This window comes from Aspergillus foveolatus, assembly GCF_047715535.1.
Source record: "Aspergillus foveolatus strain CBS 279.81 unplaced genomic scaffold BDW70scaffold_7, whole genome shotgun sequence".
Classification (NCBI taxonomy): Eukaryota; Fungi; Ascomycota; class Eurotiomycetes; order Eurotiales; family Aspergillaceae; genus Aspergillus; species Aspergillus foveolatus.
The window spans coordinates 178,099-195,307 of NW_027396071.1; the positions used below are offsets into that span (position 1 = coordinate 178,099).

At 51.1% G+C, this 17,209-nt stretch overlaps 7 protein-coding genes across 7 annotated transcripts; 4 read left to right on the forward strand and 3 right to left on the reverse strand.

The window, feature by feature from the left end:
- Nucleotides 1-13: 13 nt before the first annotated feature.
- On the reverse strand, nt 14-367 carry BDW70DRAFT_129747 (uncharacterized protein). Its single transcript, XM_073735676.1, has one exon. It carries the CDS (start codon nt 353-355, stop codon nt 107-109), a length of 249 nt encoding a protein of 82 aa, XP_073599103.1. The 5' UTR covers nt 356-367; the 3' UTR covers nt 14-106.
- On the reverse strand, nt 367-1,095 carry BDW70DRAFT_129748 (uncharacterized protein). Its single transcript, XM_073735677.1, has one exon. The coding sequence runs from the start codon at nt 997-999 to the stop codon at nt 427-429; it is 573 nt and encodes a 190-aa protein (XP_073599104.1). The 5' UTR covers nt 1,000-1,095; the 3' UTR covers nt 367-426.
- Nucleotides 1,096-1,302: 207 nt separating this feature from the next.
- On the forward strand, nt 1,303-4,608 carry BDW70DRAFT_156950 (forkhead domain protein; the record flags this gene model as incomplete). The annotated part of the gene is made up of 1 exon (XM_073740272.1): nt 1,303-4,608. The coding sequence occupies one exon, from the start codon at nt 1,303-1,305 to the stop codon at nt 4,606-4,608; it is 3,306 nt and encodes a 1,101-aa protein (XP_073599105.1).
- A 3,762-nt stretch (nt 4,609-8,370) lies between these two features.
- BDW70DRAFT_108421 (putative cyclin-like protein (Clg1)) lies at nt 8,371-10,070 on the forward strand. Its single transcript, XM_073734466.1, has one exon. It carries the CDS (start codon nt 8,492-8,494, stop codon nt 9,902-9,904), a length of 1,413 nt encoding a protein of 470 aa, XP_073599106.1. The 5' UTR covers nt 8,371-8,491; the 3' UTR covers nt 9,905-10,070.
- Nucleotides 10,071-11,194: 1,124 nt separating this feature from the next.
- On the reverse strand, nt 11,195-13,152 carry BDW70DRAFT_171217 (acid phosphatase DET1; the record flags this gene model as incomplete). Its single annotated transcript, XM_073743163.1, has 2 exons — nt 12,983-13,152; nt 11,195-12,931 (listed from the first exon to the last, which is right to left on the reverse strand). The coding sequence occupies exons 1-2, from the start codon at nt 12,995-12,997 to the stop codon at nt 11,195-11,197; spliced, it is 1,752 nt and encodes a 583-aa protein (XP_073599107.1). The 5' UTR covers nt 12,998-13,152.
- A 168-nt stretch (nt 13,153-13,320) lies between these two features.
- On the forward strand, nt 13,321-14,878 carry BDW70DRAFT_171221 (Dor1-like family protein). Its single transcript, XM_073743164.1, has one exon. The coding sequence runs from the start codon at nt 13,368-13,370 to the stop codon at nt 14,832-14,834; it is 1,467 nt and encodes a 488-aa protein (XP_073599108.1). The 5' UTR covers nt 13,321-13,367; the 3' UTR covers nt 14,835-14,878.
- A 470-nt stretch (nt 14,879-15,348) lies between these two features.
- BDW70DRAFT_129760 (ELL-associated factor) lies at nt 15,349-17,145 on the forward strand. The gene has a single exon (XM_073735678.1). The coding sequence runs from the start codon at nt 15,652-15,654 to the stop codon at nt 16,999-17,001; it is 1,350 nt and encodes a 449-aa protein (XP_073599109.1). The 5' UTR covers nt 15,349-15,651; the 3' UTR covers nt 17,002-17,145.
- Nucleotides 17,146-17,209: the final 64 nt, after the last annotated feature.

Sequence of the window (17,209 nt, forward strand, 5' to 3'; positions counted from 1 at the left end):
ACCTCATCTGTCTCAATAGGCTGCGAAGTTTCATGTAACATTTGGAATAGTTGGTTCCGTACATTCCCAGTTCCTAGTATCGCAAGTTGAGTTGTACGAGGTTGATTTATCGCGCAACCACCAAGTCACTCCTCAACACCCACTTCTCCCCATGCGTAACCTCCTTTCCCTCGTGTAGTAGACATTGGTCCCCGTGCCGATGCAACAGCGCCATCCCCATTTCAGGTGCTACTGAGATCGGCTCCGGGTTAGGATCCGACCGTGTTCGCTGCGGATAGAAGACTGTTTCTCCCCCTGTGCAGGTCGAGAGGTAGATCAAGAGTGTCCATGTAGTTCGGGCTGGCTTGGGGGGCATTGAGGGCGATAGGAATGAGAGGGTGTTGGAGTCATCGTCTACGAGACTAAGTTAGGTCTTGTTCTTTGATACTAGGCAAGGGCTACGGATTCTGCTCTTCTTCCACTTCTTTTTATCGCACCAGGAAAGGTATATAGATATGTAGTAAGAGACGACTCACAATGCTGTGCAAAGAACTGCCCTGGAGAATACCGGTAAACACGAATATTCGCATTCAATCCTAGCGGTTCCCCGCCCCAAATCTCTTTCATTGACCGATCTCCGCCGCTCGCATCCATCCCGTCTCCATCATCGACAGAAACAGGGTTTGTCACAAGCTCCTTTAGCGCTGTTCCCCGCCAGAGGTTCTCCGCAAATGTAGCATCCTGGATCTGAAATCTGTCGTTGACGCGGACGGCATCGCCTTTTTTGGGTTTCCCGGGGGTTGTAGTGAGTGGCAAAGAGGCGAGGAAGGAAACATAAGTTTTGCAGAGGGAGGCAGGGAGGAAGTTGCGGATTAGGTAGATCTGGTCGGGGAGGAGGGGAGCGAGGTAGAGATCGGAAGAGGGGATTAGAGGGCGGAGAGGGGGCCAGTTAGGAGGTTGCTGGTGGGATGGAGATTGAGATTGATGGTAATCTTTCTTTGAGGATTTTGGTTTTGGCATGATGGTAAATATTAATGAGTGTATTCTGGATCTGGAATCATGAATTGTTGTATGGAGTACAATCCTTGTGTTGTTGAGTTCTCGATGGGTCTGTACTCCGTAACTCAGTACTGTATGTGGATGGAGAGGAGTGGAGAAACCGGCAGAAAATCCCAGCAACGGAACTTCATTTGGCCGAGTTATGTCCCGGCCCATGCAGTCTGATTTTCCCCTTCACCGCCCTCTGCGTTCTCCTCTCTTTAGCCGTCCGCTCGAGAACTTCTTTTACAGGCCAACCAGATCCCAGCCGCCCTACTCCCGGTCATGTCATCGTCGCAGACCATGACAGCGCCAGCGGTGGGCCATCATCCTTCAGAGGCTGGTCCGGGTGTGTCGTCCTTGTACGATTACACCCGGTCCCAACACTCGCCAGAGAACGACCATCACCTTCCGTCCCCGCAATCGACAACCCGCAACGATTCTGCCCCCGACCACTCATCGTCTTCCAATGGCCTGTCCACCCTGTCCGACATGGTAGCGGTCAAGTCCAAGGCTGAGGATCAGGCTTCGCATGCCTTTTCGACCGGCCAGGAGTTCCAGTCGGATCTCCGCCGTCAGTCCGCCGCCAGTGCTTTGTTGGCTCAGTTGCTTGGCGGCCAGCAGGCTCCTAATACAGACTCGGATCAGGTTATGGAAGGATTGGAGGTCTCAGATAAGCAGGATACTGAGCAGAAGCAGCAATATGGGGATGAATCAAATGAGAATTGGGAAACAAAACAAGGGGGAGACATTCCGCCGTCCGGAGCGGAGCCGAAGAACGGAGATCAAAGTCAGCCGGCGGAACCTCAACATCAAACAGAAGACATGGCGTTTCAACAATCAGGGCTACCATTTTCGACAACCGAGCAAAATGATAACGTTCTAGCCAGAACTGACCCCATTGACAATTTAACCGACCCTTTACTGTTCGCAAAACCGAACCTAGACCATAGCGACCTTTTCCCTCCACTCGACTTCACGTCCCCAGGGACGCCAATGGAGGGTTTACAACAGAATGATATGGTGAACTCTGCTTATTATTCTCAGAACGCGAACTTGTCGGCTCTGGGTTACACCGAGGGTGGCACGCATAACGGGAGCGGATCAGTAGCAGGATCCGAGCCGCGGATCCAAGCATTTGCCAAACTCGAATTCGACGACGGGCATTTTTACTGCAACACATATTCTTTTATCCTAGGGCGAGACGTACGAGCGGCTCGAGCGGCCCATCAACGCGAATTTCAGGCCCGACAAGCCATGAGGTATTCCCGAGCGAAAAGTTCGAGTGGTGGAAATGCATCACGTACACCTACGCGAGTAAAACATGAGGGAAGTGGAATTATAGGGAGTGTAGTTAGCGATCGTGGTGGAATCATGGGCTTTGACCCCGATGTTCCTCCGCATATGCAGTCGCATGTCAGTCGACGTTCCTCTAATGCTTCTGATGGGGACGCTGGCGGTCTTTTACACGCAACTCCTGCTCAGCTTCAGGCCACCACCGACTATAATGCACTTGCCATGCAATCGTTACAGGAAAGCAACGGCAACGGAGACGCCAAACCTGTTGACGCCTTGGCCCTCCTTCCTTCGCCGGACGCATGTCCGACCATTCCGATACATCCCCCTGCAACAAACGATGGTAGCGTTGCCGGACACCGGGGTATCTCACGAAAACACGTCAAGATTGCGTACAATTTTGACAAGAATCTGTTTGAAATGGAGGTGCTTGGAAGGAACGGTGCCTTTATTGGTGCGGATTGGCTATCTCCCAGTCAAATACGACCTCTGCATAGTGGCGATTATATTCAAATTGGAGGAGTCCGCATTCGATTTCTGTTACCTGATGTACCGATTGGGGAGACAGGAGCGGATATTGAAGAGGAGCAGTTGCCAGAACCTCAAGAAAAGGTCGAGACTTCGGCTACTGTTGAGGGCCAAGGAAACGCTGAGAAGAAGGACGACTCAAAAGCGACAAAGCCTGTCCTGAAGACAAAGGTCGAAGAACCTGCTCGACCAGTGCCTTCAATCGAGGGAGATGCCCAGCAGCCACAACGTCGTCGCGGTCCTGGTCGGCCGCCAAAAGATGGGATTATGTCAAAACGGGAAAGAGCCGAACTGGCACGGGAACAAAAATTGGCTGCCAGGCGCGAGGCGAATGGCGGCGTTACGCCCCCTCCGCAGAGCAAACCCAAGGCGGGAAAGACTACGGCTACGACTGGAGGACTTGCGCCTCCTGTCCCTGCAGAGGGCGAGTCGCCGAACTCGAAACCCGAGAAACGGAAGTACACGAAGAGGAAGAAGGACGGAATGATGGACATTCCTCTCCCTTCAACAGAAGGGGGACAATTCCCCATGGAGCATCAGCCGCAAGAATATGTCAAGCCGCCGCCTGTCAAGAAGCGCAAGCCATCTCGTTCTCCCTCTCCCAACTATCCTCCAGAATCTGCGTACACGCCTGAAGATTTGGCGAAGCCGCCGTATAACTATGCGGTTCTCATCTTCGATGCCCTCACAGAGGCTAGCACACCCATGACACTGAAGCAGATCTATCGGGCCCTGAAACTCAAATACCCTTACTTTCGCTTCAAATGTGAAACCGAGGGCTGGACGTCCAGTGTACGGCACAACCTCAATGGCAACGGCCACCTCTTCATGCATGCGGAACGAGATGGCAAAGGATGGTCATGGCAGCTTCGGCCAGGAGCATCTGTTGAGAAGGAGAAGAAGAGACGACCGTCACCGCCGCCTCCTCCTCCCGCTCAACCTGCACAGGCTCCTCCGTCCGCTGTCACCCCGCAATACATGCCTCCACCAACGAACTCGTACTCGAATCAACCCAACGGTCAGGCAGGAATGGCCAACACGCAATTCCAGAACTTCTCATCCATGCCTTCCAATCCGTTTCCCACTTCAGCGGCTCCTCCTGCTCCTACTCCCCCTCTTCAGCATTCAACGCCATATCCTCCTCCTGCACCACCTACAGCATCCTCACCCTTTCCGATACCCAGTCCAATCAGAAACAATCTTCCTCCTGCGTTTGCGCAAACCACACCGACTACGTACACTTCCCCTTACGCCTCCGACCCTCCACCGCAGCTCCTCCAATATCAACAATCTCAGCAAGCACAAGCGCAGACGCAGCACATGCAGCCGCCACCTCCCCCACAACATTCGACTCCATATCCTCCTCAGAATACACAGCCTCTCCGCCCGAACAACAATCCACCGCAGAACTACCCTTCAAACTCGGGTCCGCCACAGCATCAACCTCAGCACCAGCATCACCAGCACAACCAACAACAGCAGCAGCCCTACAATATGGGTGGACAGAACCCCGGTCCAGTTCCCATGGATACCTCTTCCGACGAAGCTTCCTTCAACGAGCGTGCTAACAAAGCCATTGATGACTTTGAGGCTGTCCTTCTGGAAGACTACGAGGACAAAGACTATATCAAGGGTGTTCTTAAGAGCGCACGGGCTCGGGCATTAGGCGAGGCAACAGAGAGTTCGTTCCCTGGTGGCGAGCCACCGGACGAAGCTGTTCTTCTTGACGCGCTGAAGAACATGATCAAGGGGTTGAGGGGGGAGTAAACCCATCCTTACACTTCACTGCTTATGCAAATGCATGATGTCTCGATGAAGTTGGCGACCGTCTACCAACCGGGACTTGTACACGATTACGACCTTACGTTTACGAATATAGTACCTTATTTGGGAATCCCGACTTTCATTTGGCTGATGTTAGTCTTACAACTGGGGAGGAGTACCTATCTGGGTTGTGGCTGACTGGCATCTACCTTCATCCTTTCTCCATACACTTCTTCACCTATTTTCGTTTGATTTTTTTTTTACAATCGTCAGTTGACGACTTCCTTTATGATATCCACTCTGTTATGAACTGTCTTACATGCTTTCATGTAGTTAGGTCTGGGGATACCGTTGGAGTATTAGGATCCGGCGGTGACTCTTTCGGAAAAGGAAAGGAAAAACGGGCGGAGTTAGTTGTATAGACAAAATATGATATTATGCATTATTTATATAAGATGAGAAGCACTTAAGTTAGCGCAAACTGTGATGGTGTTTGATATCGGGTCGGCATAATTTCAACCTGTCCGGCCTATACTGCGGACGATTGGGTCTCTTCGATGGAGCGCGGTGAATGCTCTACAGCCGGCCGATATTCGTTCATATCTTTCGCACTCCTGTAGAAGAACGCGGCAATGTATAAATGGATTACTTTTTTTCTTATTCTCCTTCTATCAGATCAGCTTGTTTTCATCACGGCACTTCCCTTGACCCAATCAGTAGTAGCTACTTGAGACCGGGGGCGGCTAGGGCGCTTGCACATTGTTAAAACGCTTCCCGGCCAGGGAAATTACATCGTGCCATATATATGAAGCTCATCCCCGCCGACAATCCGGAGACGTTTATGAGGGATTTAGGTATTTTCAGACTCGTCACGGATGTTCGCTTGAGCTGGACATTGGTCGCATTGATGGACTACCCTGCGCGGTCTGCTGATAACACGTGACCCAGTGAACAGGCAAACTTTCCGATCCTCCGACGGATAATAAGAAAGGCTCGAGACGTGTACATCCGAACTTCAGGTTTTCTTTTCGTTTTCCCCTCACCCCGGGCTGTGTTCCGTAACACTACTCCGTAACACTGAGCGCCTAGGGAACATTCGGATGCATGGGGTGGGGGAGTTGGCACTTGGAACGATTCGGGAGAGGGGCTGGGAGCAGGAGCGGGAGCGGCATTTTCAGCGAGAAACAGCACGCAGGTGATGGAGGTACCACCTGCTACTGGTCTTTGAAAGCAGACATTACCGTGATCTGCTATTATAATACCGATCTTCTAAATGATAGGTGAGTTTGGGGGTGAGTTTGGGGGCATCACTGGATGAGATCATGGGTTGATATCGGCACTTGGGACTCTACGGCAAGTTGGGTGCAGTACTTAGTTCATCTGGGTATAGTTCTCTTTTGTAGACATGCATCAGGCAGCGATGATGAATGACTCCATGCAAACTCGTTCCATACCCCTCTCTGCCTCTCCACTCTTCTATGCAGAGTCGGATTAAACAGGAAGAGGCCGGGGATTAGAATAATCTGGAAGAGAGATAGCCTGGAGGCGGCAATGACCATCACCTGCTAGGCAACGGACTGCTGCTTCCTTTTTCTGGAGGCTGGCGAACGGAGGCACTGGAGTTAAGCTGGCTGGTCATCTACAATAATCATCATCTGCCGCTGGTGATTGGAGGTGCAGCTGCATCTGTGACTCAGATGGGGGTAGTCTGAGACTCTGATCATGAACTCATCAGTGTCCATGAAGCAGTACTCCCAACCCAACTACGTAGCTGACGCTGAGCGAGCAGCTGTGACATCTTTCTGAGTTCCTGCCGGCTATGCTCGGACTGGTTTCGATTGATTCAATGATTTAAATGATTGACTCTTATGGTTGACTCTTGAGGCTGTTCGCCACTGGGCTCTGCTGCAGGCCGTTCCCAGTCTGGACGCTCAATAAAATGGTGTCATGACTCCTCATAGTGCAGGCAGGTCTGGATCAGGCACTTCCTATGATGATAAAGATGATGAAAGTGATGATAATGATGATGCTGCCTGGTGAAGATGTTGCCACTATTCTTCAGTCACTCTTCAGCCTTCAGACCGATTATTAATGCCCCGACATATCCTGACTCTTTCTGGTCTAGGCCGAGACCCAGCACTGCCCAGCACTGTTCACATTCCCAGTGCACGTCCCAGTCCCACTGTCCCAGGAGTCCTGACGGCCTGTTCTTCTGCCTCTTATTGGGTGCATTATTATTATAATTGTCTGTCCAGCATTGTTAGACATGGACATCTTCGACTCACATTGAGACTCGTGTTGGGGCAAGGGGCTGTTGCCTCTTATTTTCCGAAGAGCGATTCGTAATATCTCACAGTTGAGACAGTTCTGGCAGTTCAAAAAAATGAGGTGTTCTATTTGTTGGAATCTGTACACCGTATTGTTCCTGCTTGAGGTTGATTAATTTTATTAAAATGGGATTTAAATGTTTTTTTTGAGGGGAAAATCAGGGGCGTCTGACGGTGACCAAGTCGGGACTCGACTAAGCCCAGTCAGGACGACCCCTAAATGCTAGTCCCTAAATGCTAGTCGACGGGACGGGGACTTTGGAAATTTCTGCGTTCCTCGTGCTGCCAGGCAGATTGACCGTGGGCCTCCCGGCTCGAGGAGGATCGCTCCAAGAGACTAAGACTGACGGTATGGAGCCTGTTGTGCTGTGCTGTTCCAAGTCTAGCCGCTCCCCATTCGTAACCAAGGTTGCTGCTGGTCTGGCCGTTACGAAGGATCTTTCGTTCCCAACAAGATTTATCCTAGAAAAATATTCTGCGTCTTATTTCTGAAACCAATAATGAGCATAATAATGCTAAGACGGCAGGATGAATTATCACGGACTGGTCCGTAGAGGAGATGAATTATCTCGAGAGTTTCGAGGGCTGGATTGTTAGGTAGTTATGTTGCTGTAAATAATACAGCATGTTACCGAGTCATTCAGCGATAAAAATAAAATTTGTTAGTCTGCCCGGTGTTGAGTTTTACGTGAACTGACCACCAGCTTTGCCGTTTACCGCTGCTGCTCCTGGTTCTGGCGCTGGCGTTGCTCTCCACCAGTCTTACACTCGACGCTCCAATCTTCATCATCTTAACGTTTCTCTTCCCTCTCCCTTTCCACAATCTTCCACTCTCCCTCTCTCCCTCTCTCCCCCATCCCTCCTCTTCTCTCTCCATCCTCTCTTCCCCGTGTGAAAGTCTTTGTGCCTTTCGCGCTGTTTGTCCGCTTTGCTCTTGCTTCCCTTCCACTCTTCCCTGCAACGAGCTTTTCACTAAGTGTCGTTGTCACTGTGGACTACCGGCCGGCAATTTGAGGCGAGACAATTCTGTTTCCCCTTACGGATTCAAGTCTTGCTCGCTTTCTTCAAACCGCGTCCACGACCCTCTCTGTCCGTTTAGCAATTGGTCTGGCATCCAAAGGCCGTCTCTGGTGCTCTTCCAAAAAAAAGTTCGCCTCGTGTCCGCTTCCCGACCATCGCAACGTACACGGAAGAAACACGCCTCACCACCAAAATCGTCCGCAGAGAAGGAACAACCCCGGAAAACGCCAGTTGCGACCGCTCTTTTCGCTCTCTTTGTGTTCGTTTCCGCTTGTGTCCCTGATATAGTGCTGTTGATTTGTCCCCTCATGATTTTCAACTAAGAGACATCAACTGCATTAAATCCAGAGCCGCGGCTCGTTGAGCAACGCTCTCCCTCCCCCCAGGCTCAGGGTGTGGCGGACGCGTAGACGGTTCGTTTATTTTGTCTTCCGTCACTCTGCCTGATTTGGTTGCTGACTGGGGGTTGTCTACTGTTTTAGCATTCTCCGTCTACCGCCCCGTGCCTGAACTGGTCTCATCCCCCCCGTCTCTTCACTATGCCGTCTTTCTACAACACCGGCCTCCCGGCCTACCCTCTTACCCCCCCTCACATCAACGGTGTCGGTAGGATGGAGAACGAACCCCCCTTCTACGTCCTCGGTCACTCGGCCGCTTTCCCTCCCCGTTATACCCAGAACGGCTGTGAATTCATCGAACAATATTCCCAGCAGTCACACTGTTACGCCAAGCCGCCGATGAATGCCCAGCAGCCCATGCACTCGATGCGCACCGGCAGAGACATGACCGCGTTAAGTCAATCCATGTTTGGCCCCGTCCCTGCTGCCAACGTGCTGCCCCCGATCCGCAACAACGTCCAACTGCCGCCGATGGACCACGCCGTTCCGCCGCAGTATCGCCGACAAGACCCGATCGCTCAGCCTGAACAGGCCCTAAAGGAGGAGAAAGCCACCGGTGGCGTTGCCGCTTATCTGGACTATGAGATGGATCAGATGTCCGACTTTGTGGCTGAGATGGCCCAGGGAATGTATGACTTGTACATCACCAAGATCAACCTATCAGATATTGACTTCGCGCGAAGCGTCTACCCAGGATCATCTGTCCCGCCCCAGTTCCGGAAATACGTCTTCCAGATTTTGTCCTCAACACGCCTGCCGAGTTCCACCATCCTTTTGGGTCTCTACTACCTGTCTTGTCGGATGCGTATGCTTTCTTCTGCCAAGATCTACAACGCTGGCAGTGGCCAGGTCTACCGCATGCTCACGGTGGCTTTGCTTCTAGGCAGCAAGTTCTTGGATGACAATACCTTCCAGAACAAGTCTTGGGCTGAGGTTAGCAACATTTCCGTGAGTGAACTGAACTCTATGGAGCTCGAATGGCTCTTCGCTTTTGAGTGGAAGATCCATGATCGCATCTATGACCAGCAGGACGGATTCGCTTCATGGCTTTCCCACTGGGAGAAGTGGCGTGCCAAGTCTTCCATCAGGGCTCACGAGCCTCGACACTCCCTCGCTCCGATCGATACCAACATCACTCGCAGCAACCGGGTTTCGAAGCCCCTTCTCTCTCCCGAAGGGCCGATTCCCCCACAGTATCAGCGAAACACCCAATACGAGAACTCTTGGCTTAACCCAGCAGCATCAGAGTATTCCCCGCCATCTGCTCCTCACAGTGGACCGACAACCCCAGACTATTACTCAGTTGGCCCATGGGGGTACTCTAACCCTCCACCGCCATATTCGAGTACCTGGTTGCCTCATCATCAGTACATGCCGCCGCCTCGTTCGCAGCCGCCATCCTACCACCACACTCCATCCTACGGTTTTCCGTTTCCGCACGGTGGTTGGACAACTGGCCATGGTGCCTCCTGTGGTTGCCCGTACTGCGCCAAACACATGGAACACTACATGTGTGCTAACCTCGGCTCCATGCAACCAATTCTCGCTGCTTGATTAACGTTACGCTGCATACGATTCAATGCTGTTTTCCTCATCTTGTTCTCTAGATTTTCCTTCCTTTGCGTCTTTCTGATTCGTTCGATGATACCGTCTTATCCTTTTCAGTCCCATTCGCGTTGACAGTCCGACTGTTTTTTCGGTCTCAGTTACATGCAGAAAAAGCACCCTGGTTATCTTGTCTCTTGGTCCGCCTGAACGGAAAGAAAAGTCAAAACAGAAAAAAAAAGTGTCAAGCAGCGATATTGGAACGACTGCCACATCTTCTGTTCTGAGATTCCGCATGCATTTACGATACGACACCTTTTTCTTTTTATACCCGATTTGATATGATTTCGTTTTCGAGAGATCTCGTCAAGTCAAAAGCAGCGAGATCCAGCGGCTTCTCTTGGTCTTGGAGTCGAGAAGTCACGATAATTTATGATTTTCGTTCATCGCTTTTCGCTAATGCCCCTTGTTCTCGATCTTCATCTTCACCTATTTCGATTCTTCTCTTCATATTTTCTGGATTTTGGCATTTCATCTGGCAGATGTTACTCATAGATCGATTCACTTCCTCATCATAAACAACCATTCCCCATTACCCGGCGTTGCAATCATGTCTTCCGTTTTACGTTTTGCATTGCCGCATTCCTCCGTTTCGGTTGGTTTATATTCTCTTTTTCTGCCCTCAGCCGATCAAGGTTATGCTTTTCCGCTGCATGTACTCTGACCCTTGCACTTTCAGATTCAAGGGTTGGGCTGATCGGACACGGAGGACCTTTCTTGGCGGTAACATTGTACTTTCCTGTTTCTTTTATTCTACGACCCTTCATGCATGTTTTATACCGGTTCTTTTTCGAGGCTACCCACAAAAAAAGTGATACTCCGCTTATCCCCGGTTGTGATCTTTTTTCCTTGTTATCTTTTATTTCTCTTCCTGACACTGGTTTCACAGTTTCACTTTTTTCCCTTGTTTTAAAGTCTCCACAGAATTGGAATGTAAGCTGACTACCGAACCACTCTGAACCAATAAAGATCGGAATCTGTCCGCCTCAACCCAGATATTAGAGATTCTTCGTGCAAATAATTTAGGGACTACGTAGAGAGAGGTGTGCTTCTATCTTATTGAAAAGTGGACGTATCTGTCACTTTGCTCTGGTTTAGGTAAAAGTATTAATGTCTACGCTGTAGAACTCTCAAACTCCTAACCAACAGATAGTATCGCATTGAAGGGTATCTCGTATGCATCACATCATCTAGTCACCTACATGGGTATGTCTCCATTCTGACAACAATGTGGATAACCTAATAAACGCTCCCCCGAAGGCTCTGGTCCTCTTTCTGCGCTTGTTCGAGGGTCTTCACATTTTCGCCCTCATTTTCCTCTTCGTCTTCGTTTCCAGTTTCCCGCATGCACTCGGGTGCTTTTTGGCCCTGGGCTGCGTCGGGGTCTTCAGATGGTTGTCCCCGAAATAACGCCTCGTCGGTTTCGCCGCCTGTATTAGGTATTGTTCGCGTTATTGCATTCGTTTCAACCGCTGGTGTTTGATCTTGAGTTTGAATTTGAGTCAGGGTCTTATTTATTCGCGTTGGGGAAGGGTGGGCATATCGATGATGAGACGACCTCGTACGTCGAAATTTGGGCGCCTGCCGTCCACTCCCTTCATCGTCACCATCATTCTCGAGGTCTTGAGATGGACGCGGTTTGTGTCGTTTGAATCCGGCGCGGGAGGGTTCGTGTAGATTGTGATGGTGGTGGTGGTGGTGGTGGTGGTGGTGGTGGTTGCGGTGAATATCGTGTTCGTCTTCAGATGCCGCGACGCTACCGGCGCCGCTGAGCGTTCCGCCGCCGTCGCGGCCGACAAGGTGGATGAGGTTGTAGTTTGGATGTGAGTGATCCTGGTCCAGTGGGTCTCTGGGGTGTTTAGGGGACGCTTGGTAATGATGGTGGTGTTCCGTGTTGTGCGGTTGGGTGGGTGTGGTTGGTTCGGGGGTAGAAGAATATTGCGCTTTTGGAGGGAGCGTTTTCAATGGCAATTCAGCAGCTTTGTCGCCGATGGCTGGTTCAGGAGCCTCGATTGTTTGTCCCTCGTTCACTGTGTTAGCGTCGGTGAATTGATTCGTGCTCTGACTCGTCTGGCTATTGCGGGTGGCGTCCTGAGATGCTTTATAGTGGCTGTCGTGTTCTTTTCGCGGATCGCCACTATGTGTTCTAGATGTTCGTTGATAACTCATTCTAGAAACACCGTGGTTGCATCCGTTAGGACATCCGCCCCATTTGCGTCTGACTGGGACCGGAGTTTCTGATGGTGTAGAGCTTGCTGGCAGGCCCTTTGCAGCCTGCTCTTGCTGCCTTTCCCGCTCTTTCTCCATCCTCAACTCGGACCATGTCCGGAGTTGATTCTGGAGCACATACTTCCCGCTGTCCTCGTTGAGTTTCATGATCACAAACTCGCAGTGGTTGATGTTGCGGAGATCCTCAAAGTACTCCACACTCCAATGATACCATTTCATCAGAAAGACCCTAGTCATGAGTCCATGTGTAACAAGGACACAAACACTCGCAAAGTCTTTCTCACCGAATAGTCGCCACATCGACTCGTTGAACCCACTCACCCGGTCGTAAGCGTCCGCCGCAGATTCGCCATTCGGGATCCGATAGAAGAAATGCCCATAGTCCGCTCTTTCGAGCCACATCCGCTCCATCTCCGCTGAGCATGGTTGGAAATTACCAAAATCTTGTTCCCGCAGCCGCGGCTCCTCATATACCTTGATTGTGTGCCTTGGAAAGGGCGACGGAGAGGGGGTATCAGCTGTGAGAGACTCGAGGATGCCCTCGGTAGTCTCACGAGTACGGCGGTACGGAGACGTGAAGAAGTGGATAGTGTCGTCGGGTCGTAGGAGTCCTCGTAGCCTTGTACCTGCGTCTTTGGCCTGTCGGTGTCCTTCGGGTGTGAGCTTCACACGATGATCGGGGATTGTTTGATGGATTTCGCGGTTCTTGTTTCCCTCTGACTGGGCATGCCGAATCAAGATGATCATCTAAACGATGTCAGGTTTGTGTACATGTGTAAGGGTATAAGAAAAACTTGCCCGCGGTTTGCCCATGGTCGATAATTCTATAAGGGTGGGATGGTGGATCAAGAAGGACTATACGACGATGATATCATTAAAAATAACCCAGCACCCTGAAGGTATATTCAAAGTACGTCTTCCCAAGCAAGAAGCCCATAGAAAGATAATAGTAGCCCGATGGATGATTCAGGATTGGGGATGGAGATTAAAGAGGAAAGAATAGAACATAATGGCGATTGGGCCTCATTTGCTCCTCCGAGGGCTGCGCTTGTTGCCGCTTCGGCCTCCGTACTATCCTTATCACCGTTGATCAGGACGCGCTCGTCCGCAACCATTATCAGGGGCCATTTCTCCTTGTGGAAACTGCAAGATTAAACACTGGGATAAAAGAGAATTGAGCGCCATGGCTGACCACTTATACGAGCTCCTGAGCCCTCATTTGTCGTCGACGCAAACCAACCTGTCCCAAGATCCGACCACCATTCAATACCTCAACCGATTGCCTACGCTCTCGCTCGAGGCCTTGCAGACAACAGAACCCCAGTCGCTGGCACAATCAGCCCAATCCACTCTTCTCTCACTACAAGCCTTGTCTAACCGGTCTCACAAATCCTTCATTACCTCCGCAGACAGCCTATCGAACCTCCATTCATCCATCCCCAAATTAACCAGCCAGGCACGGGAGTTAGGCGATGGAATTCCAAAACTCGACGAGAAAGCAGTCTGGTTCTCGTCAAAATACAGCAGGGCAGCGGAGAATGCTACCCTCGAGCATCGAAAAAAGATCATGCGACTGTCGCGGAATGTTGACCGCATCTCGGATATCCTAGAACTACCTACGCTACTTGCGACAGCCGTGTCTTCCGTCGCTGCCAACCCTGGAAACGCAGGGACTTCATTCTCTACTACTTATTCCGCGGCATTGGATCTATACGCTCACATCAAGCGCTTGCAGACGCTGTACCCGGACTCGCCTCTAGTGAAGGACGTGGCTGTCCAGGCCGAGGACGCAATGAAAGATATGGCCTCGAATCTTATTACAGCCCTTCGTGCACAAAATCTCCGACTTGCTGCAGCCATGCGGACTGTAGGTTGGCTACGGAGAGTAACTCCTGAACTTGATGCGGCCACTGGAGACAGCGGAGCTAGTAACGGCGGAGGTGCGCTTGGTGCATTGTTCCTGATATGCCGTCTAGCGAATCTGGTCTCCACGCTAGAGGCACTGGCTCCTCTTCGGGAGCTCGCAGACCAGGAGTCACAGCGCAAGACGCGAGATGCCGACCAGAAAAATGGCACTGGTTCGTGGGCGGACGGCCATCAGACAGAAAAGTACCTAAAAAGGTACATTGAGATTTTCCGCGAGCAAAGCTTCGCAATTGTTTCCTTATATAAGAATATATTCATGCCCGATCAATCAGAGTCTGATACGACCATACCGGGCTTACAAGGAATCGGCGCGCGGATCAGGACTGCACAATCGTCCCAGGAAGACCGCAAGCACGATCCTTTCCAAAGTCTACAAGCCCCTCTCGCAACATTCCCTTCGCACTTGGTTCAACTGTTGACAGAGACGCTACGCACATACCTACCTAATATTAAGGACAAGACGGCCCGCGAAAGTCTTCTGACCCAGGTGCTCTATTGCGCTGCTAGTTTGGGTCGATTGGGAGGCGACTTCAGCATGATCTTGACCGAACTCAGTGATACTGAAGAGGAAGGAACCGAGAGCCTTGCTCTTGAGTGGGAGGAGGTTATGCGGAAACACCGAGCATTAGCTGGACGCCTTGAACAGCTTACGGGGTCGAACCCAACAAACCCTACAGGGTCTTCGAGAGGAACCTTGCAGGCAACCTCGCCGGCTGCAGCGTAGTCTCCTATTGAGAAATCGGTATCGTCTGGACTAGACAACCTCTTCGAACACTCTATAATCCGGCCAGGAGCGTCGTCTTCGCGCGCTAGCGCGTACGCTAGGGCACTTGTCGCTGGGTTCTAAAGAACCAAGCTTGGACAACCCCTGGTAGTTACAACAACAACTACTAAGCCATGAAACAGACCCCGCACCCGGTAGAAATAAGCCAGGTGGCGAAAGTTTCAAAACATCAACGGGATTCGTGCCAGACGACATTTGGACTGGGGCCATACTGCGGTCAGGCCAATGTATTATGCTGCCAAACATGAGCAGTAGGGACGGCGCCTTCTTGACTTGGTGCTTACGCACTTCATTGGGAAGCCAAACGTGGTCATTATATGTACATAATAGTAGAGTAGCTAGGGTACCGATGTACGGAGTATATGTCGAAGGGGAGAAATGACGCTAGCCTGATTGGTGCCAAGGTCCGTGCCCGCTTTGTCTCCATTGCCCTCCAGCTCCAACTCCCCATAACAATTGCTCTTCCTGTGTCTCTCTTCCGGTAGTTTATTGTATCTATTTATATCATGTTAAATGCTTTGGTCGCCTTTACTCCTATACCTGGCTTCTGATCTCTTTCCTCCAATTCGGCTCCTGTGACACTCTCGTTGTATGATTGTGCAACCGGATTCTCTTTTCAGCTTACAAGCAATGCGAGTTTCCTCTCCCTGGCTATAGAGGGGAATCTTTATATTATTCTACCCTATACTATCTCTCAACGATATAATTGCTTTATTTGTTTGCGTACCTTTGGTCCAAAGCGTTGACCATCCGTTGAATGGCGGCGTCCACACTTTCAGCCGGCGGAATGATCGATCCATCCAAACATGCCGAATACCCCGTCATCCTGGGTGAACGGCTGGCAAGAAGGACCGACAAGACATATTCACAGTTAATAAACATTCAGTATAATTACAAGCCCAAGGCGGCGACCCCGCAGCAGCGAACTGTTATCACCAACTCCCCTCACTCCCGGGACCACTTTAACCTAACGATCACCGATCAGGCTCCGAACTCGGACCAGAACGTCCTGACCTACTCCTACCAGGGCAGTGTTGACCCAGCACAAAGCGCATCTGACTCGCAGGAACATGAGCTAGTACTCGTATTCGATGCGGCAAAGAAAGCATTCGTGCTGGAACCTGTGGCTACACAACTCAACTTCAATCTTCGTTCGGCCCCGGCAAAAACGCAAAAGCAGTTGATCCAGCAGTACCCCCAGCTTAGGACTCTACAGGTGGACCACGCGTCTGGAGATGATCGGGCGCCCGACCAGGCGAGCGGAAACGACGATGTGCCGGCCGATGATGATAATCCCTACGACTACCGCCACTTCCTTGCCAAGGGCAAAGATAACCTTGACGATGATAAGTCGGCCTCTGGGAACGCGACTCCAGAGCCATACACTACCACGAGCAAGGCCGCAACTCCGTTGATTACAGCGACTAAGACGGCCCCAAGTCCTCAGCCTCGCTCGAAGCCTCAAACCAATCCTCTCCGTCAAAAGAAGCTGGCGACCGATGCCCCTCGGGCGAGTATTGCGGCATCTGCGAAATCGAAATTGAGCTCTCCTGCTAAAGTGGTAGAAAGACAGACGGCTAATGACACAGTGACGAGGAGGGCGGGTCATGACGATGTGGAAGAAATCGTCTTTGGGTCGTCCAGGTCTCCTTCGCCTTCCGAGACAGGAGCTGGCGCTGTATCGTCGCAGAAGACCGTCCCGTCACCTGGATCCAATATCATTATTGACGGAGATCTGATTATAGACATGGGATCTCCCCCTCCAGCTCGCCCGTTCAAGGTAAATCCTGCTCATTTCTCATCCAATAACACACCCTCGAATGATGAAGATGAAGAGGACGGAGATGAGAATGAGGACATTGAGGATTTGCGACTTCCGTCGCCCGTTCCCACAACCCAGAGGCCGGAACCTGCCCCGGGTATCCAGGTCGAGGGTGACAATGGCGGAACCGAAGAGGAAGAGATGGAAGATGAAGACGACTTGTTGGCTGCAGAGATGGAGGCTGCCTTTGAAGAAGAGGCACGAAGTCAGCAGTCCCAGGCGCACATCCCCGCGAACCAGTATGTTTTGAGTGAGGATGAAAGCGAGGTTAGCGAAGAGGAATGATGCCAGCACCCTATATCACGTCCTGTTTCTGCTTTGTTGAGTCACATTTGAAGCGATTTAAGGACATGTGTATCATGGCGTTGTCAGTTATGCATGTGGGAACCAGCCGGCGTTTGGAGCAGGAGCATCTGCAAGCGATACCATTCATTCTTCCGAAATATATAATGTATTTATTTAATTATTCAGAAATGCGCAACCAGTCCTTTGC